The sequence below is a fragment of the Lacerta agilis genome, chromosome 3 (genome assembly GCF_009819535.1).
Source record: "Lacerta agilis isolate rLacAgi1 chromosome 3, rLacAgi1.pri, whole genome shotgun sequence".
NCBI lineage: Eukaryota > Metazoa > Chordata > Lepidosauria > Squamata > Lacertidae > Lacerta > Lacerta agilis.
In genome coordinates this window covers 82,048,749-82,073,098 of record NC_046314.1, presented here as the reverse complement: position 1 = coordinate 82,073,098, position 24,350 = coordinate 82,048,749, and the positions used below count along the sequence as shown (strand labels likewise).

General features: G+C 45.4%; 1 protein-coding gene across 1 annotated transcript; it reads left to right on the top strand.

Moving 5' to 3' along the window:
* The first annotated feature begins 1,174 nt into the window (after positions 1-1,174).
* Positions 1,175-24,270, top strand: CCDC167 (coiled-coil domain containing 167). The gene is made up of 4 exons (XM_033144574.1): positions 1,175-1,290; positions 16,580-16,674; positions 19,068-19,120; positions 23,605-24,270. The coding sequence occupies exons 1-4, from the start codon at positions 1,249-1,251 to the stop codon at positions 23,706-23,708; spliced, it is 294 nt and encodes a 97-aa protein (XP_033000465.1). The 5' UTR covers positions 1,175-1,248; the 3' UTR covers positions 23,709-24,270.
* The last annotated feature ends 80 nt before the right edge of the window (positions 24,271-24,350 follow it).

Genomic DNA, 24,350 nt, shown 5'->3' with positions numbered 1-24,350 from the left:
CTTTCTGGATTCAGGGATTAAAGAGGTCTGGCACCCACAAACTCATAACACTATGATTTTCCTCAAAGAATCCTGGGAACTGTAGTATGTTTAGGGTACTGGGAATGGTAAATATGTGAGAAAACTACACTTCCCATATTTTGGGGGGAGAAGTCATGTGCTTTAACGTGTGTTGATTGCATTTTAAATGTATGATGTGGATCTGCCCCACTAGGGACCATAAAAGCATCCCTCAACACCTCACAAAAAACCTTGTACACAAGGATGTGCATGTTTTTAAATGGATACGACACAACCACATCCTCAAAATATTTTGCATTTTTCCGTTCTGACAGCATTTTTAAAAAAAACTGGATTCAGCACCTTATGGTGCTAAAATTAATACTTGTTAAAATAAAAAACTTATCCCTTAGATATGCACCCTCCAAATCTCAGTCACCCTTCCCAATGTGACCCCCCCCCCAAAAAAAACAAGTTGCGGTGCAAAACTTTATATTCAAGACACAAACCCTCACGTGTATCACACTCAGGAAGCAGATTGTGGTAGTTTTAGTATGCAGATCCTTCCAATTACATTCCACTTCTGAAAAGTCCCTTTATTGATCATATTACAGTATAGGACATGAACTGTGCTGTCGAGTTAAAGATGAGCCCAACACCATATTTAGCAACACATAATAGATGCTATTTTTTGTATGAAGGAGCCTGTTAAAATATGAAAACCATTATCGTTTCATGAGATAAAAGGAATGGGGGGGGGGCGGCCCGTAGGAAGTGGTGATATAAAGCCAAAATCGCCAGGCAGAAATAAGGTAACAACAGCTACATGTCATGCCCTCCCTCCCCCAGTAGCGAATTCGTCTTATTCGGGGTATTTAACTGCGGCAGCACCTGTCGTAGAAACGCAACGCTGCGTAACATCTCCAAGCCCTACCCCTAATTTTTTACTCGGCCGCTCTTGTGCCAGCCAGAAACCTTGCGCACAGAAAGCCTCTCCATGAGCCACGTCTCCCGGTAAATCAGAATTGCTTTGCCCTTCTCAAACATGGCGGCGTGCACGTGCGCGATGGAAAGCAGGGAGAGAGAGAAAGGACCGGAAAACCCGGGACAAAGATGGCTGAGGAGGCTACTCGAATCCCCGCCCCCTTGCTTGAGTGACCATCCCGCGCCTGACTCAGGAGGGAGGCGGAGGAGGAGGAGGAAAGCTGTGCGCATGTGCAGCCCACCTGTGCAACGTGGAGGGGGAAAATGCCTAAGAAGCAGGGAGAGCGCGTGGGCGTAGCTCAGGAGGTGAGGAGAGCGGCACGTTGCCCGGGCAACCAGGACGAGAAGGGGGCTTTTTTTGGGGGGGGGGCAGCACCTTACCGTGAAAGATGGCAGAGGGGATGGACGTGAATGGGGCGGGGCAGCGGGAGCGGGTTTTACAAATGGCTCAGCCTTGGGAGGGTGGAGATGCATATAGGATGGGAAGAGAAATTGGTACTACAATGGGGAGCGATGAGAGCCGGTAGTGGCTAAGCGTGTTGCACTAACCTACCTCGTGGGGTTGTTGTGAGGATAAAATGGAAGAGGGGCACGCACAGTGCCTTAAGGTCCTTGGATGTGTAGTCCCTAAGTAAGGAGTGGAGAGGGATGTCTGCAGGAAATAATTGTGGATATATTAGATTCCGCTGAATAGGTGACCAAAGCACGCCTCTTCAACCAACCACACTGTTGTAAGTGCCCGTGAGCTTGCCTAAATAGCTCAGTGGTCAAGCTATATGTTATGACTCAAAGCTGAAGAGATAACATCGAAATGTAATAAGTAAGCAAATAAGCAACGGACATAGATGGGTGTCTGTGGCAAACGCCTCTTTTAACTATGCTGTTGTACATTAAGGTGCTGTATCTCTTATTCTTAGGACCTTTGCTGATATGAAAACTCAGTGTGCTGTATAGTGGCTAAAGTGTTGGATAGGGCTGGCAGCGAGAACCACATTCAATCCTGATACATATCAGGTAGGGTGGCCTGCTGCAAAAAAAGGGCAGAGCTCTTGCATCTTTAAATAGTTGTGTAAAGGGGGAGAAAGGAATTGGTGTAAGCTTGTCATGTCTTAGCCTTAGCTTGCCTTCCAGGGTTATTGTGATGATCAAATGCCACAATGGAATGTCTAGGCACCATTTTTTACCTGCAGTTGAAATTATTTATTTATTTTCTTTAAGAACAAATCTCAAGGTGGTTTACAACACATCAAAATATTTTGCTTTGCCCAGTTGCCAACCTGGCATCCAGAGATCTCCACATAGTTACAATTGGACCCATGCCAGTTGCAAAACGCACCTGGCGCCTGGCTAATTCTAACACTGGTTGGTATGGCTAGAGCTTGAAAAGGCATAGTAAGAATGTGGCAGGCAGAAAGTTAATTGGTACAGCCTTTACAGCCTATTATACTAATTAGCATCCTAAATTGGTTACTTATTACACTTTTATGTTGCCCTTCTGTAGAAGCCCAGGGTGATGTACATGGTTTTCTCACACCCTCGCTCATTTTATCCACACAAGAACTCTGTGAAGTAGCTCAGCTGAGAGATGGGGACAGGACCAAGATCACGCAATGAGCTTCCTGTTTGTGGGGATTTGAAACCAGGTCTTTCCAATCTTAGGCTGACAGTCTAATCACTGTACCACAGTGTCTCGAGTGCAGGATCTTTAACACTTCTGCACCTTATTTATTCCTCTGCATAGCACTTCATGCACCTGATGCAGTCCACATAAAATATTAACCTTTACTGTTTTTGCTGCCAGGGCCGTCTTGTCCATAGGGGCTGGTGGCGCGGTGCGCCAGGGTGCCGGGCCCCCCAGGGGCGTCCCCGCGAGCCCACTGGCATACCGGGCGCCCCCTCCCCAACCCGCCCCCACGGGCGGGCGGGCGCTCGCGGGCGGGCTGCAAGCCAGCCGCCCTCGCCTCCCGGAGACCCAGCTAGAGCGCTGGAAGGGCGCTCAAAGCCCCGCGCCACTCCAGCACCATGCCCCTCATCCCCCGCTCGCCCACCCCCCTCCCGAGGGGCGGCCAGCGCGGGAGGGAGGCGGGTGGACAGGCGGCATGCCGGGGGCGCCGAGGGATTGCCGTGCCACGGCGGCCGATCCCTCTAAGACGGCCCTGTTTGCTGCAAATAATTTGACTCCCGTTTTCTGGTTTTGGAACCTTAGTTCCAACATGCTGGAACCTTAATTCTGAATTACTGGCAAAAGGGGAGAACAATTTATTTGATAAACTCTTTCCCTCCCTTCCTCCCTCACCTGTTAGTGGGAGAAGAGTGAAGAAGAAACCTATAAGTATCCTAGCTTGCTATCATCAGTGTCCTTGTATAAAATTCACCTTCTTTGGGAAAGGTGGTGTTATTAGTTGGAAGGTTCCACTGGAATACAGATTCCTAGCTTTTTCTAGCTGGCTTGGTACCATTTCTGAGGGTGCTTGCCATGCTAGCTGCTGTCCATATCTGCTCCACCTTTGCAGTTGGCCTTGGAGGTGTTATGTCTTCACTTCTTACACATCCTTCCTCTTCTGCCATTTAGTCCAGGCATAGGCAAACTTGGCCCTCCATATGTTTTGGGACTACAACTCCCATCATCCCTAGCTAACAGGACCAGTGGTCAGGGATGGTGGGAGTTGTAGTCCCAAAACATCTGGAGGGCTGAGTTTGCCTATGCCTGGCTTAGTCCCTTGGCTTTTATTTCAAAGTGTTTTATGTGTAGTGAAATAATTTGGAGAGAATAATGTGAAAAGTACTGCATATGACTGTGCCAAGGATGGAGGAGAAATATTGAAATTTCCTAACATTTGTTGTGAAGAGCCAGGGTCAATATCTGAATCAATGCTTGGGTGACAAGGCACCTTGGACTTATCCCCAGTGTTACTAGGCATCACTGTTCCCTCCGCTGCCGCCGCCGCCATGTTGCTTGACTCGGTCACCATTCCCTCTCTTTCCTCCCTGCTCACCCCCTCCAACTCCAGCCTAAGAAGCCAGGATGAGAAAATGACTTTTAGAATTTGTTGGTTCTGCCCTTTCAGTGTTTCCATCCCATCCCTTCCTCCCTTTCACATACTCTCTCTTGAGTTGTTCACTGCTGTTGCTTCCCCATGTTGCAAAGTCTTCAACTCTGTCTCTGCAGTTATTTAGAGCTTATTAAAACTCCCCCGGCTCAGAAGCAATGATGTGTTGATTTAATCAAAAGTATCTGCTGATCTGAGCAGTGCAACAAAACGTTGGCAAATGGGAAATCCTGGGATATAGGACCTCAAGCTCCACTAATCTTAAGTGGCTCAGGCTGTTCTGCTGTACCTTCAGTGGCAAACACTTTCCTTCTTTCCATGGAAATCTGCCAGAGGGCCCTGCTGTGAGCTGAATTGCTTCCTTCCTCAATACATATTTGGCTTGTATCACCCAGAAACAATGGTTAAATTTGAGGTTTAATTCTAGTGACAATGTGCACAAACTATTTGGTAAAGTGCAGTGGCGGAGTAAGGCTCCGCGGTACCCGGGGCGGCAAAGGAAACGCCCCGGGGGCGGGGCGTCGTGACATCACATTATGACGTCATGGCGCTCCGCCCCCAGGGCGTTTCCGGGAGTGCCGCTGCCGCTTCTGCAGCCCTCTTTTAAGCCGAAGAGCTCGCTTTTAAGCTCTCCGGCTCAAAAGGAGGCTGTGGAAGCGGCGATCCGATGACAGAGTGCGCCTGCGCGTGCAGGCGCACTCCGTCGTCGGGCCGTGCGCTGCCGCTCCCAGGGTGACGGAGGGAGCGGCAGCGCGTGGGAATGGTGGGAGGGGCTGCCTCTTGTCACCCCCACGTGCCGCCGTTCGCTCCGTTGCCCCAGGAGCGCTGCTGCTCCCGGGGGGACGGAGCCAGCGGCAGCGCGTGGGGCTGACAAGCGCCGGCCCCTCCTGCCACTCCCCACGCTGCCGGTCACCCCGGGAGCAGCAGCGCTGCACGGACGGGGTGCTCCCTCGGCCGTGCGCTGTTGCTCCTGGGGTGACGGAGGGAGCGGCAGCGCTTGGGAATGGCGGGAGGGGCTGCCGCTTGTCACCCCCATGCGCCGCCGCTCGCTCCGGTCGCCCCGGGAGCAACAGCGCACGGCCGAGGGAGCACCCCATCCGTGCAGGGCTGCTGCTCCCGGGGTGACCGGCGTTGCCTGGGGAGTGGCGGGAGGGGCGCCGCTTGTCGCCCCCACCCGCCGCTTGTCGCCCCTGTCGCCCGGGGGCGTACCGCCCCCACCGCACCCCCCCTAGCGACGCCCCTGGTAAAGTGGACTCTATATAATAAACAATTTATTACATCTCAAATACTGTTTGAGATATGGGCTTCTAAGTGTCGCTTGGTCTAACGGCACAGACCATGAATAGCCAAATCCCACTGAGTAGTCAGACACATAAACATGATAATGGTTCATGTTCACTATCATCAAACGTGGCAGTATATAAACAGAAGCCCCCAATGGCACAGCGGGCCAGTGTGTCTGGCTGTGGGCAGGATCCTGCATTGCGGGGGGGGGGGGGGTTGGACTAGATGACCCGTGGTATCCCTTCCAACTCTACAATTCTATGATATTTTAAATATACAGCAATCCTGTAGTCCTTACAATCATCACCTCCACCAAGAGTGTGCCTCCTCCACACCTCTTCGGTGCTGGAAATAGCATCTGCGAACACACACGCGATCCGGCCTGCAGAGAGATCTCCAGCGGAGTGGACCAGCCCAGGCTCCGTAAACTTTGCCGACCCCTGCTCTATTGGGAGAGGGACCCTGTTGCCCTTACTAGAACTCTCATTTGCTTTTGATACCATGGTAAAGTAATATGGCATTTCTCCCCCTCCCTCCCCAGCAACAATTTATTCATATAGGTATTATCAGATAATTTAGAATAGCAGCATTCACCTGCTGTTTGAGGGCTTTAGCTCACTCTTTTAACACCAATAGATGGTGCATGTTTGCATTGACCCCAAAAATCTAGATTACACTAACGTTTAGAGTTAACCTTTTCGTAACAGTTTAGGATTCGGCGGAGACGCTGCGCCTCATACTTGCAGGTTAAAGGCGCTTTGGGGTTAAAAATTACTGTGTTCTTAAAAGGCAGTCAAACAAGAATGAGTCTGTTGAAATAGGAAGTGACAGCATCATGAGCGAGTACTTAAAAATTAACGTGTATGGCCAGCCAAGAGCAACAGCCAGCAGGATTTTGAGGCTGCCGCATGTGGGCCATGTAAGCATTGTGACCAAAAATACATTATTGTATTAAGATTCACTAACAGGAACAGAGTGTGTAGTACTTTTCTGCTCTAGTTGGCCCTGGCTAGGGTTTCCTTGAAGACAGCACTCATTTCTGGGCGGATTGTTTCAATAAGAACAGACAACTGGAAGGTGGAGGGGGGGATTCAGTACTTGAAACAGGACTCCTCTTCCTCCTTCTCCACTTGTCTTGGGGCAAAGACTTACCCTATTGCACTCTGGAGAGCACCATATTGCATGCATTATCCCAGGTCTTTAGCACTCAGTAGTATTAGAATGGTAAATCGTTCGTTCTTCCCCCAGCCTTTGTCTCCCTTTGCCCTCGCAACTGTCAGTCATGTCAAGAGACTGGTGATTGGTTGAGGTACGTTGGCATTATTGTTTGTGATCCAATGGCTCTCTTAATAGCCTTGATAGATGTTTACAGTAATGAAAATTCTACAAATTCCCAAGACAGCATGTTCCACTATCCTCAGCTGTGTTTTCCGCAGATCATTTTTCCTTCCCTATTTAAGGAACCAGGCTAATTTAAATCTAGGCTGCTGCGAAAAAAGAACAATGGAGTAGCGCTGACAAGTGCTGCAGCCAGATTTTCAAATACGTCTTGGAATTTTGCAGGTGGCTCTTTCACTCTGGCACATCTCTCATCTCAGTAGCAGAAACAAAAGCTATTTTTATGAGGCAGCATGGTAGAATAGGAAAAGGATTTCTTACTCGGGGAGACAAGGCTATGTACACACCATACATTTAAAGCCACATCTCCCCTCCCCACCCCAAAAATGAATCCTGGGAACATAGTTTATCCTTCAGTTCCAGCTGAGGGATATGTGCTTCAAATATATGGTGTCTCCATAATTAAATGAACTGGCCAAGCAGCTAGCCCTGATGGTCTCCTTATCAATACAGTGGAACCTTGGTTCTTGAATGGTTTAGTTGACGAACAAATCGCAACCCGAACACCGCAAACCTGGAAGTAAATGCTTTGGTTCGCAAACTTTTTTCAGAAACCGAATTGTCTGATGCAGCTGTCGGCTATTGTTAATTGGGACATCTGCGCCAGTCGGAAGCCATGCCTTGGGTTTTGAACTTTTTGGACTTCTGGAAACAGATTACGTTCGAGAACCAAGGTTCCACCATACTGAAATGTGCCCTGAAGATGAGATGGAGAAATAAAAAGTGTGCCCATTTTGGATGCTGTTTTCTGACACTTATCTTTCGCCTCCTGTTGTAATTCTTGACTCTTCCAAATACTGCATGCATTGTGCAGGGGAAAAGCTGCTGGCAGGTTACATAGGGCAAGTATCCCCATTTATTGATATTTCTGTAAATACAGTTGATAACCTGCTGGGTCACTCAAACCAAAGGTCCATCTAGAAAACCACCCTGCTTCTCACCCTGGCCAACCCATCTCCCTTCAGGAAGCCCACAAAAACAAATTGAGAATAAAACCCTCTGGCTGTGACTGGTTTTCGGTGGGCTGATGCCTCTGATCCTGGAGATTCATGACAGCTGTTATGACAAATAGCCAGTGTTAATAATAATAATAATATAATAATAATAATAATAATAATAATTTATACCCCGCCCTTCCCCGCCAAACCGGGCTCAAACTGCATTAAAAAAAAAAAAGTTTGGTTCTCTAGTTTTTCTGCTTGGTTTTTTTTTTAATACACTGTTTTATTCCTCTGATAATTGTTTCACTGTTGCTGTTATAATATTGCTATATTGTTTTCTTTATTATTTTTTATTTTGTAGGTATAGGTTGGAATGTTTTATAATGAAATTTAATCTTTTAATACGTTTTGAGCCACCTTGCTAATATCGAAAGGCGGCTTACAAATACCGCAATAAATCTGCTTAAGCAGGAAGATGATTCCATTTGTCTTTCTCACAAGCCACCCTCCCCCTTTTTGTTTGGCTCTGTTCTGTTTAATGAGGGTCAGGAGGTGTAAAGCCTCATTATCTTACTCCATTGGATGTCAGTGTATGTGTTATGTGGCCAAGTGCCAGGATCTTAATTAGGAATTGACAAAGATAGAAGCCGGGTGCCACTTCTTCAAAACTGCTTGCAGCCTACCAGCAAGTAGGAATGGGGTTTGTTTGATTAATTCATTACAAAATTGGTTTATTTTGTTAAAAATAAAAAGACTGACAAATTCAGCCCAGATCAAAATGCCAACCTTCTGTTTTTAAGGCACCCAGAGACTGTATAAGTAAATATCAGTAATAAGCATCTGTGTCTCTTTGGATTGACATTCCCAACCCCAAGCCTCTGTGTTTTGGGAGGTCTCCAGAGTTCCCTCAGTGAATCCAAATTTCAGAAGAAGTGGGCATTGTGCCTGATGGTGTACTTCCCAAGAGGGGATGCCTCTGGCTTTGGCACTTTATGCAGATTGCTTGTCAAGTATGCATGGGCTACCCATCCTCTCTTAAAGTGCATATTGTAGCATTGAACTGGGGAATGCAAGAGGGCATAAAACAGAGTTGATTATGGGGACAGTCCTTATTGTTTTGGAGTGGTGTTTGATATAAAATATGTCTTAGGAAACTCTGGGTAGGGTTCAACTAATAAATCCTAGAGCATAACAGGGCTCCCCCCTCCCCTTGCACCTGCCCCCCAAAATTGGCTGCGGGTGTCACTCTGAATAGCATGCAGGGGGAGGAGAGAGGAGTTATTCACATCACAGCCCTGTTGAACACTGTCCCATCAGATGTCAAAATATTGACTTTTAGAAGACATCTGAAGGCTACCCTGTCCCGGGAAGTTTTTAATGTTTATGTTGAGTTGTATTTTAATTTGTTGGAAGCTGCCCAGATTGGCTGGGCAAACCCAGTCAGATGGGTAGCTTCTTCTTCTCTTCTTCTTCTTTCTTCTTCTTCTTCTTCTTCTTATTATTATTAATTAGTAGGCAAGCTGAAATGCCTATCCTGATGGCACAATCAAAATACCATGCCATTGGATTCCTTCTTGTGTTCCAGCCTTTGTGGGATTATAAGAATTTAGATTAGCTGCACCACTTTTCAGGTATAATGGCAATTGCATCTGCTGCAGATGTATTGGTGTTTATCCCAGTATTTCTTGCTATAAACATGTTGTGAGTGTTATTTTATTTAATAGTAATGGATTTTTCTTATCCAACCTTTTAGAAAGATTGCCTTTTGAATGACAAACATGCATCCTTAAACAGTGGTGCATGTTTATTGGAAGCCTGTAGCCCGGTCAGGGCTCCCCGAGCATGTTTTTTAATGGGTATTACAATACAATATAAGTTTATTGTTTTAGCCAAGGCCATGACAAACCCTCAGCAAACATTACCACCAACCCCATGATGTAAGAGAGAGGTTCCAAAGACACCCACAAACTCAAATCAAATCCAGCTTGATTTCAGATTCAAACCACCCAAATCACAACAAGTTTATAGCAATTTTATCTAATCCCCTTTCCTGTTTTTATTTGTTTTTAATTTATTATTTTTGCAGCCAGTGCACAGAGGGTGTTACGAAGCTATTTTGTCACTCAATGGAAACCAAACCATTTCTGCCAGGGTGTACCTGCTTGCCTGTGGGAACAAAGGTTTCAGAAAGCAATTTCTTGGGTCTGTATGGAAAGGCCCCATTGCGAAAGGGAGTAGCACAAAAATCATCTGCATACATTGTGATTGGAGACATTTCTGTTCCAATTACTGGAGAGGGGGGAAGTTTGCATTGACTAAATATGGCACCAAATAGCTAATATAAAGTTGAAAAAAGTGGGGGCCAGAATGCAACCTTGCTTCACTCCTCATGACATTTTAAAGCATGAGTCATGCCACCATTTAAACCTACTCTGACCCTCATTTATGTGTTCTGCATAGTTTCTTGGATCAATAGCAGAACTCTGCAGTCAACGTTGGCAATTAGAAATTTCTCCCAATCTATTTCTGATAATACAGTCGAATGCGCAGAAAGATCAATAAAGGCCACATAATATTATTCTTAGTGTTCTTAGTATGTTTTCTAGATGACCTTTGGGTCCCTTTCAATCCTAAGATTCTTTGATCCTTAAAATACAGTTCAGGGTAAAACACTGTGTCCTCCTCTGAACTCAGCTGGTTCTTCAGGAGTAATTTTGTTACTTTGTAACCAGTCTGATAATTTTTGAAGGCGATACTATGCATACAGCTTTGAGGAGATGTCTTAACAAGATAACTGGCGGATAGTTTTGTGGATAATTCCTATTGTTGAAAGTGAATAATGAAGAAGGGACTGTACATATTGTGGTTGATAACATTTCCACCCTATTTGTTCAAATAAGTATACTGACCCTTAGAAATGTCTACAGGACTCCCATGAAGGATATATACCAGTAAATTATGTTGGAATACAAATTCTAACAATTTCAGGCCCTGTGCCTTATATTTCTTGCCAAAGAATAATGAAGTCTAAGTCTAAATATAGCAAGAGATCCTCTGCAGTAGCTCCAATTTGGGCATTAAAATCCCCACAAAGAAGTAAATGCTGTGAGGAATTTATGACTGATCTGTTCCAGCAGAGATGTTAAATCTGACCAAATTTTGGTGGTCAGTGACAGACTATTAGTAGGGGAAGGTAGATGAAAAGAAAGGTTCCTGATTCAGTTTGGATTTGTATTGGCCAAATAGCATCATTTTGAATTCCAAAATATGCTATCCAAACTTGCCCTGCCAAACTAGTTATATAAAGGAACTTAAGCCCCCACATCATTATCCCTTTTAAAATTTGGCTGTCAGTGGGAGGGGGAGGGTTAAGTTCATGAGGCCAAGTCTCTTTCAAACCTATTATATCAAATTGCTGAAACATACAGATAATATCCTTCTCCGCCTTCTTATTTATCCCAACCCACCAGGTACCAGGAAAGAGTGTTAAGACCTTTACTGTGTTTTCTAATCAGTTATAGCATTTTAAAGGAGAGCTAAAGGCATCACAGCTTGCTTTTCTAATAATTACCCCTAGGCCTGGTCTTATTTTGAGCATTTGTTAATGGAGAATCCTTTTGATTTATGGAAAATAGGTTGCTAGCAGGGTAGGAACACGAGTTAGCATAGATTCATAGAATTGCAGAGTAGCATGGCACTCCAAGGGTCTTCTAGTCCAACCCCCCATTTAATGCAGAAATCTCAAAACACTCTCCTCGCTCCATAATCTGTTTGCATCCCTGCCCTGCTCCAAAATGGTGGTCATCTCCGATGCTTGGGAGTCTCATCATGATGCCTACTTTCCATATTCTTCACCTTTATGTCCCATTTAGGGACTAAGGCTACAGTCCTCCACTCACTTACTTGGGAGACAGTCGTATGGAATGAATTCCTCTGAGTAGGATAGTTTCTGAATAGGATAGTTTTGTTTGTGACGCATTTATTCTTTGGCTGAAGCTGCCAGGAAAAGAATATTGCAGGAAGAATGATCTGTCATGATCCCCTCCTTGCCCCCTCCCTTTCCTCCACTCGTTGTCTTTTCTAAGCATTCCTTACTGGGAGCAAATGCATTCCATCTACGCCAGGGTTCAGGTGTTCAGCAGTTTCAAAGAGCACTCTGTGGAGAGCATCCTCTGGGGAATCTTGCAGAAGCCTTACCGTTTCTCAAAGTCTGTGGTTTTTGTACAGATATGAGATCCTTGGGAAGTTCCATCCTCAGCAACCCTGAGAATAAATGGTAATTCTTCCCCCAGTGCTCTGATTACTCCAACCCTCCCTGTCCATTTCTCTCTTTCCTGACTCTCCCACTGCCCCTTACCTACAGCAAGATCTGGGTGTCTGGAATTGCTAATGCGCTGGGATAAACTGAAGCTCAATTCTGACAAGATGGAGATGCTGCTGATTGGTAGTATGGCATGTGGAATGTTGCACTCTCTCTTAAAGATCTGGTTTGCGAGTGGGTCATCTGCAAATTCTCCTAAGACAGAAAGATAGCTTACCCACAATTATTGACACTCTGGCAATGTCCTGTTTAGACCATTGCAATGCATTGTCCACGAGGCTACCCTTGAAGACCATTTGGAAACTGGAGGTTGTACAAAATAAATCTGGTGGGTCAATTTGGATCTTGTCAGTCTTAAAACAGCTGGATTGATTTCTGGTCCATTTCCATGCCAAATTATTGTGCAAGACGCCTCAAGTAGACACCTCTTGCCTTATGAACCCGCCTGAATATTAAATTTTTTCTCAGAGGGACCTTCTTCAGGTCTTACTGCCATCTGAAGAGAGTAGGTGGTGGCTTGTGCTATACAAGGGTCTTTTCTGTTGTAATACAGTGGTGCCCCGCTAGACGAAAATAATTCGTTCTGCGAAAATTTTCATCTAGCAGGTTTTTCGTCTAGCGAAGCGGCAATGCAAGCTGCGCTTTCACTAGACGAAAAAAAAAAAACGGAAAATTTTCGTCTTGCGAGGCAGCCCCATAGACAAATTCGTCTTGTGGGGCAGCCTTCCGCTAGACGAATGCCTTCATCTAGCGAGTTTTTCGTCTTGCGAGGCATTTGTCTAGCGGGGCACCACTGTACCTTATTTTGGGAATGCTCTCCCTATATAGAGACTTGCCTGACACTGATTTTGCTTTCTTTTTAGCACTAGGCCAATGCATTTTACCGGTAATTTACTCCAGCTTCTTAGTGCGCCTTAGTCACAACTGATGGTTTTATCTGGTTCACAACCACCCGCAGTTCTGTTTTCATTGTCTTTTTGTTGAAAGGTGTCATTTTTATTGATGGATGTTGTTCTAAATGACTGAATGAAAACTCCGGTGTGAGGTTCGCCTAAAAAGCACTATAGAAATGCTGAAATAAAGAGAGGTGCTTAACCTGTTCCTTTGCTTCTTTGCCAGGAGAGAGAGACAGCTTTGCTAAGAGGTGGGAGCTGCATCTTGCTTCTGTGTGAACCGTTTCTGATTTTGACCAAAGACGGTGTACATATCCAAGGATGCATCTGCTCTCAAAATAGGCGAAGTGCAGAAGAGTGATTGAACAAATTCAAGGAGGATAGGTCAATTGAGATTATTAGCCATGTTGGCTTCATAGATTCAGAGACTGTATGGTACTCAGTACTAGTTGCTGGAAGGCAACAACAGGGAGGGAGCTACCACCCTGAGGCCCTGCTTGTGAGAATCATATAGTAGGATGCTGGCCTACATGGACCATTGGTTTGACCCTACAGGGCTTTTCTAATGTTATCTGGGCAGGTATGGGGAACCTTTGGCCCTCCAGATGTTGTCTAACTACAACTCCCATCAGCTCCAGCAAACATGGCCAGTCACCAGGAATGATGCGAGATGTACCAGTAGTTCAGCAACCCCTGGCAAGCCAAAGGTTTCCTATACCTGTTTTGGGGGCTGTGTTTTTAAGGTGCTTTTGCTGTGTAGACACTGCACTTCAATTTTTCAAAGTGCTTCACATAGATAATGTCAATAATCCTTATAACACATATGAAAGGCAGGCCAATACTATTTTCCTCATACTAGTCTGCTTCTACTGCCATAAATTGGTCCCTTGCATCCCGATTCCTTCCTCCTTCCCTCTGCCTTGCCCGAGGCTGGTGCTGCTTGCTTTCCTTGAGCAGAGTGTGAGGATTGCTAATTAGCCCAGAATTGAGCCATAAAGTGGCTAATCAGGGGATCAGTAGAATTGATTTCCCAGTGCACCTGTTCGAAGGGATGCCTTTCCCTGCCCTGGGATGAGCAACCAGAGTTGGTGCAGAAGTGGGAAAGGTCTTCCCATCCCCTGTATTGAGCACATCTCAGTGGGCTGGGAAGGGCTGCTCCAGATGGGCACAGGCCTAGCCAGGCTTCCTACTATTTGTGCGCAACACCATGCACACTGGAAAGGGATATTGGGAAGGAGCGTGTACTGATTGACAAGCTAATGGGAAAACCACGTCAATCATCAGTAGAAGCTCTCCTTCCAATTCCCTTGTACGGGAGGGGCCGTAGCTCGGAGAGCTGGCTTTGCATGCAGATCATCTCCTGTTCTATCCCTGGCAACCCATTAAAAACATGTCAGGTTTCAGGGCTGGGAAAGAACTCATTGCCTCAGACCTGGGGGAGCAGCTGCCATTCTGAGTAGACAGCACTGGCTTAGATGGGCCCCATGGTTTTTTGACAGCATGAAAAGTTGCTTCCTATGTTCAGCAAAGAGCACATTGTTTCTGCCAGATACTAATGGAATCTCTTTCCTGATGCTTTACCTGTAGGGTGGCAAAACAGATTTCCTCTGGGCTCAGAATGAGATGCTGGGGAAGGGGGGAATTCCCCAAGGCACTTTTCCCTTAAGGGGCCTCCTTTGTTCAGACCTCCTCATTCTTCCCATACTCCTAAGTCCTTGTTCACCTGTTCCCTTGTACTGCAGCTGCTCCCTCTCCCTCTCTTGTCTCTCCACTTTACTGGAAAATAAATTAGCAGACTAATTAGATGACTATCTTAAGCAGCCAGCAGTTGCTTCCTGCCGCAACTCCAGCTGAATGCAAGATGATCACGGCAGTTGGAAGTATCCGCTTGGGACTCGGAATTGCCCAAGTTAATTTGCCTGCCTCACCTGGGGCAAGTCACTGGGCCACTTCCATTTTCTGGAAGACATGGCTGCATTAAGATATAAATAGCCTTAAAGGGAATGTGGATGTGCCTTATTTCCTGGAGAAAATTCAAGGAGTTGTACATCTACATTCCAAATTGCTCCAGCTGCCTTCTCCTCCCCTAAGTGTTGGCTATGAATGTTCATTTCCTCATGCTTTCAGTGGGTGTAATGTTAAATCTTAACATGGAAATAGCTATTTAAGTAGCTCCTTCCTTGGAGGTTTTTAAGCAGAGGTTGGGTAGCCATCTGTCATGGATGCTTTAGCTGAGATTCCTGCATTGCAGAGGGTTGTCCTAGATGGCCCTTAGGGTCCCTTCCAACTCTACAATTCTATGATCTCCATGCAGAAATACATATATATTAGCATATATAGAAGTGATTGCCTCTTAGGTGCAATGAGAGTACTTATTTCCTAAAAATAGATGAATTGAGAAGCAGACATTTGTGTCCCAATCTGTACTGATGGCAAATGAATACTCTTGCCCTGATTCTGCTCTATTCACACACAACTCATGGTCCATGAAAAAGAATGTTTATTTCTAATCTTCATCAAAAGTCAGTGAGGCCAGCCTGGATTATCATCCCAATGCAAACCCAGATATGCACTGCCATCAGTTCTGTCTTTGTGCAAACCTGCTTCTTTATGCCTTGTTCCCCCTTGCTGGATTGGAATCTGTTCTTGCCATACAAGGAATGGCGTCTTCTGTTTTTCTTACAGAGCGATTATCAGTGTAATACAAAGCATCCCTTAGTGTAACATTTTTTTAAAGCTACAGATGGCATTTTAATGCCAACCTCAGGTTGAGTTTTATTGGGAATCAGGCATCTTAAGTGATATTTCTACCATTTGAAAACCTATCCCTTGATACTGCAATTCTTGGAATATTTTTTGGGGGGGGCACTTTTTAATTAGCATGAGAGCTACATGTTTCTTGCCCCTTTATGCCATATTGATTCCAGCACTGGAGACCCACCATAAAGCAAGCTTACCCTGCTGTTCGGGTATCCTCTGCCTAATTGTCTCTCTGCCACATTTGTAAAATGAGGATTTTGCAGTCCTGTTACTGGAGAGTAACCTTGTGCCAGTTAGTGTCTCTAAAGCCCTGATGGCAACCAACTTAATTGCAGGCCCATTTGCAGGAAGGGATGCTGAGTAGAGCTTCACCACCAGATTGCTGGCTGAGGTTCCCTTCAGATCTAATATAACCTATTTTAAAACAGCTGCACAGGTTGCCAGTTCTTTTCCAGGCCCAATTCAAGGAGCTTACATTATATTGGAAGCCCTAAACAATCAGGCTCAAATACCTGAAAAGACTACCTCCTTCCCTACAAGACCCTCTTGGCTGTCAAGATTGGCAGAGGTGCCTGCTTGTGGGTGTGGCAGCCAGAGAGGGCCTTCTCTGCAGCAGCCCCGAGTTGGGGAATTCTCTTCCCACAAAGGTGTGTCCCACAAAGCACCTTCAAGATACAGCTTTTGGTGAATGCTGAAGGTGAACCTCTTTGCCCTGCTTTTGACACTTGAGATGTGTGTTTTTAGGGGGTGAGTAGCAACCAAGAGGATCTGCCTGTTGCTTTAACAGCCTGGGAATACAACCTGCAGCTGTCTTCCTGCTTCTTTCTGTTGGAGGGTGGGACAGCTGGAACATTTTTCAAGTCGCCAGTCAAACCCAAGGTGGGCATTTTGAGCGGTTGGTGAAGAGTCTAGTCATTCGTTCCTGGTGTTGTTTTATGTGTGTTTCAGATAGACACCCTGGAGGAGAAGCTGTCCCAGTGCAGAGAGGACTTGGAAGAGTTGGATTTTAAGCTACGGAGAGAAGAACTGACTCCTGAGGGAAGGTACTAGTGGGAATTCAAAGAGCTCATTCGTGCATCATGGAAGTGTCTGTTGCTCATGCAAACCACTGGTGGGCGAAGTTTGCTGATTGCAAACAGCTCTGGACAGAGCAGAGATTTAATGAGATCCCCGGCTACAGTTTGCTCTGAAAAAGAGACAATTTTGAACAGGGGGAGTGAAATGAGAGCCAAACTAAAGCCTGCCCTTTGCTGCTTTTTGTTTGTGGTGTAACCTGTGCGGATGCACTCTGAGCCTTAATATGCTCTTAATTTATCACCTTTCCTTGATAAATTCTTTTTGGACCAGAGAATCTTGGGCCAGAAGGAGGGTAATGGCAGCAAACAGGAGGGACTGGCTAGTTTGGATGCTTATGAACAAATTGCTAAGAAGTTGGCTCCATTTCTTTCTAATCCCCCATTGCAATTTTGCCAGCCTTTTGTCTTCTACAGTAGCCATTCAATAGCTGCTTTAGAATTGGCCAGATTTCTCCCCACCCTGGCTGATGTCTCCCATTCTTCCTCCTTTGATGTATGGTACTTCTAAGAGTCCTTCTCTGCATGCCCTTCCCAACATCAACACATTCTGTGCACTTCCTTTAACTCACTCTGCAGTCTACTTTGGCTTTATTTACACGTCTCCTGCTTTACTCTCTGGGGGAAACAAACCCTATTAGGCCCCCTGCCTTCCCCAACTACACCACAGGGCTTTCTCAGAACCAGCAGCCAATTTGATGGTGTCTGTTTATTTCTAGCCACACAGTGGCTGCTGCATGTCTTCTCCGCTGTTATTGGAACTGTACTGTTGCTGCAGGTGCTACTTTCAGGCAATTTGTTTTGTTCTTGTGCTTTAAACTATGGATTAATTAATCATGTTGTGCAGCTAACAATGCAAAGCTGTAGATTTGTTCCTCTCCTTAGAAGATGTGCTGTGGAAAAGCAGTGCAGCTGTTCAGTAAGGGCTTCTACTAGATTCAGGCAAGATGACCTAATGTGGGGAAACAGATGTGCATATGTCCCTCGAACATTAAACTACATGCAAGACTCTGCAATTTTCTACTCAGAAGTGGCAGATTGGAAACTTCATCCGGGATGAAGCAGTCAGGATTTCTGACTGAGATGAGTAGACTTGGAAAGAAAGGGCAATAATATTTCCTTGAGAGATCCTACTCCGAGGATGTATTTATTTTCTGATGAAGAAATGTGTGTATTTAAGCACTCTCTTGGGAGGCAATCATGCTGTTGCATGCTGTTGAGTAGCGGGAATGGCATGGAAGCAAAGTGGGGAGGCTAAATTCTGCATCCAGTGCAGAAATGCAGCTCTCTGTCCCTCCTCTGCCAACTGTCAGCAGGCTAGTTACTTTGGTAGGGTTATTTACAAGGCTGATTTAAGCTCCCCCAGTTTGTTAGAACCCTGTGGAAGGGAGCTGACTTGAGGATAACTCGCAGGCGGCAGATAAGGTAAACCAGTATCTGCACTATACTGTAGATCAGTGTTTCTCAACCTTGGGTCCCCAGTTGTTGGACTACAACTCCCATCATCCCTAGCTAGCGGAACCAGTGGTATCTATTCTAGGGCAGATCTCTTTGTGATTTGTCACGGATTGGCAAGGGCTTCCGCCTTTCAACGATTCAACAGTAGCAAAACCTAAAAAGCTTTCCCGCTGGAATTTGATTGCTGAAAAACAACAATTGGAGAACAACATAAGAAGGATTTATGAGCTTCCTTCTCTTACTGATCACATATTCCTGATCTGATCCAAGTGCTTAAGGCCTAGCACAAGTCTGCCTGTCTAAGCTACCAGTGACATGTAAAGGTTCTAGTAGAAATAAAGTAGATCCCACAAGCCTGAAGTCTGCCCACCCCAGAATATACTTGAGACCTGCAGAGGGGGGGGGGGAGAGTCACGTGATGGAAGTCTCTGCATGTAAAACAAACAAAACAGGCTAGGCTAGAGCCCTCCTCCCTGCCATGTCAGTTTTTGCATGGAGAGCCAGTGTGGTGTAATGGTTAGAGTGTTGGACTATGACCTGGGAGAGCAGAGTTTGGAATCCCCAGCAGCCCTCAACTCATTGAGTGACCCTGGGCCAGTCACCATCTCTTAGCCTAACCTACCTCACAGGGTTGTTGTGAGGATGAACCGGGGGGGGGGGGAGAGAGAACCATGCACACCACTTGAGTTCCTTGGAAGAAAAGGTGGTATGTAAATGTAATAAATGAAATAAAAATAATCCTATGAGTGGTGCCCACCTGTAGTGATACAGTCCGGACAGTTTGTGATAACTACAGAGGCCTTAAAGTCTAGGTGCCAGAGTATCCTCTCAGCCGGCCGTGGGGAAGACTTTATTTCACTGCACAAGTTTCATAATATCTAATAATCATTCTCACATATTTGCAGAAAGTCACTGGAAAGAGAGAGAGATCTGCTAGCAACCAAAGCTGAAAATTATGGTAAGGAATGAGTAACTTTAGAAACTGCTTTCCCCAAAGACATACCATTAATTCACAGGCTCACGAGAGGGAGGAGCTGTGAAACTAAAGTAATTCATTCAACTGCCCATACGCTCAGGGAAAACTGTTTTTTAATGCAGAGATCATAAATGCCTTCCGAAACAGAGTTTAAGCGCTCCTTGCCAGAATTTATGTATTAGAATTCCGCAGTAAAACCCCTAATTTTTGCAAGAATATACATTTCCATTTAAACAGTGTAAATTAAGGGTGTTGACTACTTCAGCTTGAAAAGGTAAAATGAGAGCAGAAAAGCAATGGGTAAAAAAAAACAGGGCTAGTGGATCATAACAGAGTGTTGCGTTGGGGGGTTGAGGTGGAGAATGGCTGCAGATAAATGATGTTTCCTTGCCTAGGGTTATCTAGCAAATGCATGGCCAAGGTTAGATTTGAAGCAGGTACTTCCTATCTCCTAGCTGAGACACCCCAACCCACTACACTGCTCCAGGGGGAAAGTTACTCTAAAGTCAAGTGTAGCTTGGACCTTTTGCAGTTGCCCAGAACAGGTGTTGTTCCTCTTAACTTTAGTGTCTACGTTCACTGAATGCCACTAATGCATTTAGCCTCTTTTCCAAGGTGATTTGATTTTTAGAATTTGCTGAACGTATCACACACAAATACACTTAAAAATTGCTCATTCAAAAAGAGAATTTCCTGAAACGGAGCCTTATAAATCCAAGGTTATTAAGCTCTTTCAGACACAGTAAGGCCAAATCCTACACATCCTGATAGAAATCCTGCTTTTTACTAATAGGAATGCAAAACAATTTGTCAGATCTCAACATTTCTCTTGTTCATTGAGAGAGCCGATAGTTTCGTTAACCGTTTTGCTGGCTTGGCTGATGTATGATGTAATTCTTCAGGCCTTGATTTGTTTGGTGTACAGAAGAGGAAGCAATTTTGCAACTGCTAGACTTCCAAGTTCTGGGTGCCCCCTGGTGAGAAAATAAAGGTTGCTTGCACTCCCATTAAATACGTTCTGCATCAAATGCAAAGTAGTCTCCTGATAAGAAGATGGCCCTTAAGGATTCGCTTTTGTGGGATCTCTGAAGAAGGGTGGGAATGTACATGCACCAGAAATAATGGGGGACAACAACAAGGATGGGGCAGGGGGGAAAGAGTTTGGATAAAGCCTTTGGTCAAGGAGGCTCTGGCCATTTAGCAGACAGTGACTGTTCATTTCAGACTGTGGTTGTAAACCCTGCCTCATGTAGGCCTATGGTCCAGCATCTTGGGGCAAAAAGGAAATGGCATGGATAGCTGCAAGGAAAGGCAAGGGCAAAGTTAACAGTCTAATTGTGAGAAACAAAGATTGCGATCCCCACTTAAAAGCCCTGGCACCAAGGAATATGGTTGTTGGTTGCTGGGCAAAGGAACCAAAGTATCTTCCCTCCCTTATTTGCCCCAACAGCAGGAAAACTCAATTCCCTGAACATCCAGTCCTTAGTATTCTATGATTGCATTTCCTCAAGTAGTTCATACATCGTACTTGAAATTGCTGCATGTATGATATCATGGTGACAGCAAGAGTGGCTATTGGCCATATCAGCACTGGGGCTGAGTGACATACTTCCTTCCTATAGATCTCCTCCCCCCCATGTGATTTTAAAAATGTCTAGCTTCTTGGCTAGAGATGGAGGATTTCTGACTGTACTTCTAGGGCCTTTTAAAATGCAAGAAAGCAAAACCCTAGTACGGCAACCTCCTTGCACTTCTGCTACGCCATGTTGCTAACTTTGTTCTTAGTTATCTCAAAGAAAGGGTGCAGAGAGGAAGCCCTCCTTGCAGCAAGACTACTGCTTCCCTTCCATTAGTCCATGCTACTATGGATGAGAACTACTTCAAAGCTCACTCTCTGCTTGTGGTCAGGAAAGCCTGATAATTGCTTCATTAGCCCACTATCTATCCTTAGCTCTTTAGGTTGTGCTGCCACCTGCTGGCTTGTTGTAAATCTCATTTGCTCCAGAGATCTCTCCCACCCTCTGAATTTGAAAATAACCCCAGGACTGGGTCTATCAGAAAGCCACATCACACATTGCACTGCACAAAGTTGTACCTAAAGGTTGAAATTGGCATGCGTGTGCATGGTAGCATGCAAGTAAACTTTTTTAGGGAGCTGTACTTGGCTGCAGTTGTTCCCTTTTTTATTTTAAAGGAAACCTTAAACAGGTGAAATGGGTCCCTGGTGTTAGAAAGGACGCAATGAGATCATGTGGCCCAGCTTCCATGACTAAGTTGTTCCACTATTATCCATGATAGATTCCTGAGAGACTCTTAGAAAAACTCAAAGGAAGACATTTCACCACCTCCCTGCCACAGAACACAACTGGAAAATTCCTCCCAGTGTCTGATCTAAAATATTTCTCTGCCTTCCTGATGTAGTTGATCCTGTTTCTAAATAGCCAACATGCACGGTCGGTCAGTGAAGGGAGCAGAGCACCATAGATGCAGTGAGAACCAGCCTCCAGTCAAGGGCTGAAGACCTTTCTGTCCCATTTTAATGCAATGGGCTCATCTCAGTTAAAGCTGTCTCCCTGGGGAGCAGCAAATACAAAGGGACATCCGCCTGAGCTGTCGTATTAACACCTGAAACTTCCCATTAAAATTATACTCCTCTGGCAGTCGCACGCCGAGCTGCGCTCTGACCTCTGCCGCTGCTGCAGTCAGTGACAATAATTCTGTTGTCAAATAAGCAGTCGCTATGGTCTAACCTCTCGCAGAAATTACAAAAGCGCTGAAATTGCCTCTGGAGAGGCTTGATTGCTGTGGAGCAGCCCAAGGTTGGTGTAGCAAGGCAGCGGCGGCACAGCTATTGAGTAGGCTCTCAATTAAACTGGAGCTAGCTTTCTTTATGTTAGACTTACACCCCACCTTTCCTCCAAGGAATTTAGGACAGAATACTTCATCCTCACAACCACCCCGCGAGGCAGGGCTAGGCTGAGATGCCCTACGTTGCCTGGGCCCTCAGGTCTGGGGAATGGCTAAGATGGGAACAGTTGCATAGAAGCTGGCAAACAACATAAATTCCCCTGGAACCCTCCACCTTCTTTAGCCAAACAGCTGGGGCACAGATGGGCAAAGCCAGAGACAAAACTGGGAGAAGCAATGAATGCAACTCTCTTTGCACAGTAGGCTACATTCCAGCCACACAAAATTCACACCACACAATCTCCATCCAGGCAGTAAGGCAGCTCAAAACAGCATCCCAGCTAAGACATTGGAGCAGGGTCAGCAAGAGGGAGTGTCTGACTAGAACCACATCAAGAGGGCTGCATCCAGTCCCTCAGACCGCAGTTTCTCATCCCATAATTCAAACTAGTCATATAGTTAGGCAGGGAGGCACTTGCCTGCCTCAACTAGTAATTCCTTTTGAAGCAGCAGGTTTCCACTGGCTCAATATGTTCAATGACAGAGGTGGATTGAAGTAAAATGTTTGTACGTGTCAGTAAAGCCAGCTCATATGTCCCATGTAATTGTTTTAGGACTACATAGCAAGCATTTTGAGTTACACAGAGCTCTTCTGCAAGCAGGTTTATGAAAACTAGGCTTAAAACCAAGGCTTGTGGACCTAAGCAAGACTCTAAGATTTGTGGACCTCCTTTAAGAACCTAAGTAGGAATATAAAGATTTTGAATATCCTTTAAGCTCCTTATCCTACCTCCTAAGCAGCTGGACTAAGAAAAAGTTACATTTCAACCATCTGGATCGAATTCAATGAGCATGCTGCTGAGACATAACTTTTATTCTCACAAACCAAAGCAATCCCACCAGCATAAGTCATTTTGCAATCATTCTATGGGTTAAATGAGAGCACCACATTTGGTGGTTGTGCAACAACTGCTTTCCTTTTTCTGCTCTCCAGTTACCCGTAACAGGATTAAGCCGAAGCCACAGGCTGATTGCGAAAGTCAGGTTAATGCAGCAGGTTGAGGGATATTTTACACCTTGAGTTTCCTCCTCTAAAAGAGTGATTATTTTATTCCCTTTGTAAAATTTACAAAAACTTCAGGCAGAGAGATAAATGAAAGCTCAGACAGTGGTTTATAACAAGGCCTCTAGACTCTGTCGTGCCCCTCATCCAGGCTTCTTGTTCTTCTGTGTCAAGTAAGGCATGTAGCTGAGAGAGGGAGAGCACATCTACTTATAATGGAGAAATGCAAACACATTCGTGTGTGTGTGTGTGTAAGGCAATAGCTTAAAGAACATTAGAAAGCTTAAACACTGCCAGTTCCACAGCAGTAGAGGCACTAAAGAAATGAAACAGGCCTGTCTTAGATGACCGGCTGTCTGGGAGAGGTCTAAAATCCAGTTTTTATCAGGCTCACAAATATGGCAAGACACTGGAGCAAGAAAACTTGATTTCCCCCAAACAGAGGTTGTGGTTGATTTTGAGACGAAAGTAGCACCTGTGTTTTTTCTCTTTTCAGAGAAAGAACTGAAAGCGCTTCGCCATGAAAACCGCAAGAACGCAGCCCTCTCAGTGGCCCTCGTGCTGCTGCTTGTCGTTATTTACACTTGCTGGACGATGTAGCAGCTTTTGCCGAGATCCCCTCATGCCGTGACTGTGATAACCTCTTCTTTCCCTCACCAGACTATCACGAGGGCGTGATCGGCTTTCCAAGCCAGTGCTCTCAAGACACCTCCAAATCATAATGGCCTCAGCAGTCCCTGCTGTTGAAGTCTGAGGAAAATTAGCACAGCAGAAGCTATTTTGGAGAAGAGGCTGAAGTATGGTTGGAGCCGTCCCATTATTCTGTGGTGAATAATCAGTAATGCTGCCATTTCCTGTTCTTAAGAAGCCACCTGTGTGTAATCGGTCCCTCAGATTGTTTCAGTAGCTCAAGCATTTTGAAAATGAAACCTTTGCCACTACAAAGCTTTTCTCCCAGTCCCCCCATTCAATAGACACCAAGCCCTCCCTCTCTTTATTTCCAAGGTCCTCAATGCCTTCCTCTCCCACTGAGGAGCATAGGTGGAGCATCTGGGAATAGTACAGGGCAGAATAATTTCCTGGGGTTGGCAAAGGGCAAATAAACTAATTCCACAATTTGAATAAATACCATCTTCCGCTTGGAAGAGGGTCTATCTTCTGCCTCTTTGCTGTGACTAGGAAATAATTGCGCCAAGAATGAAGGCTGTGTTGGTTTATATGTTTATAATAATGGGACTCGTG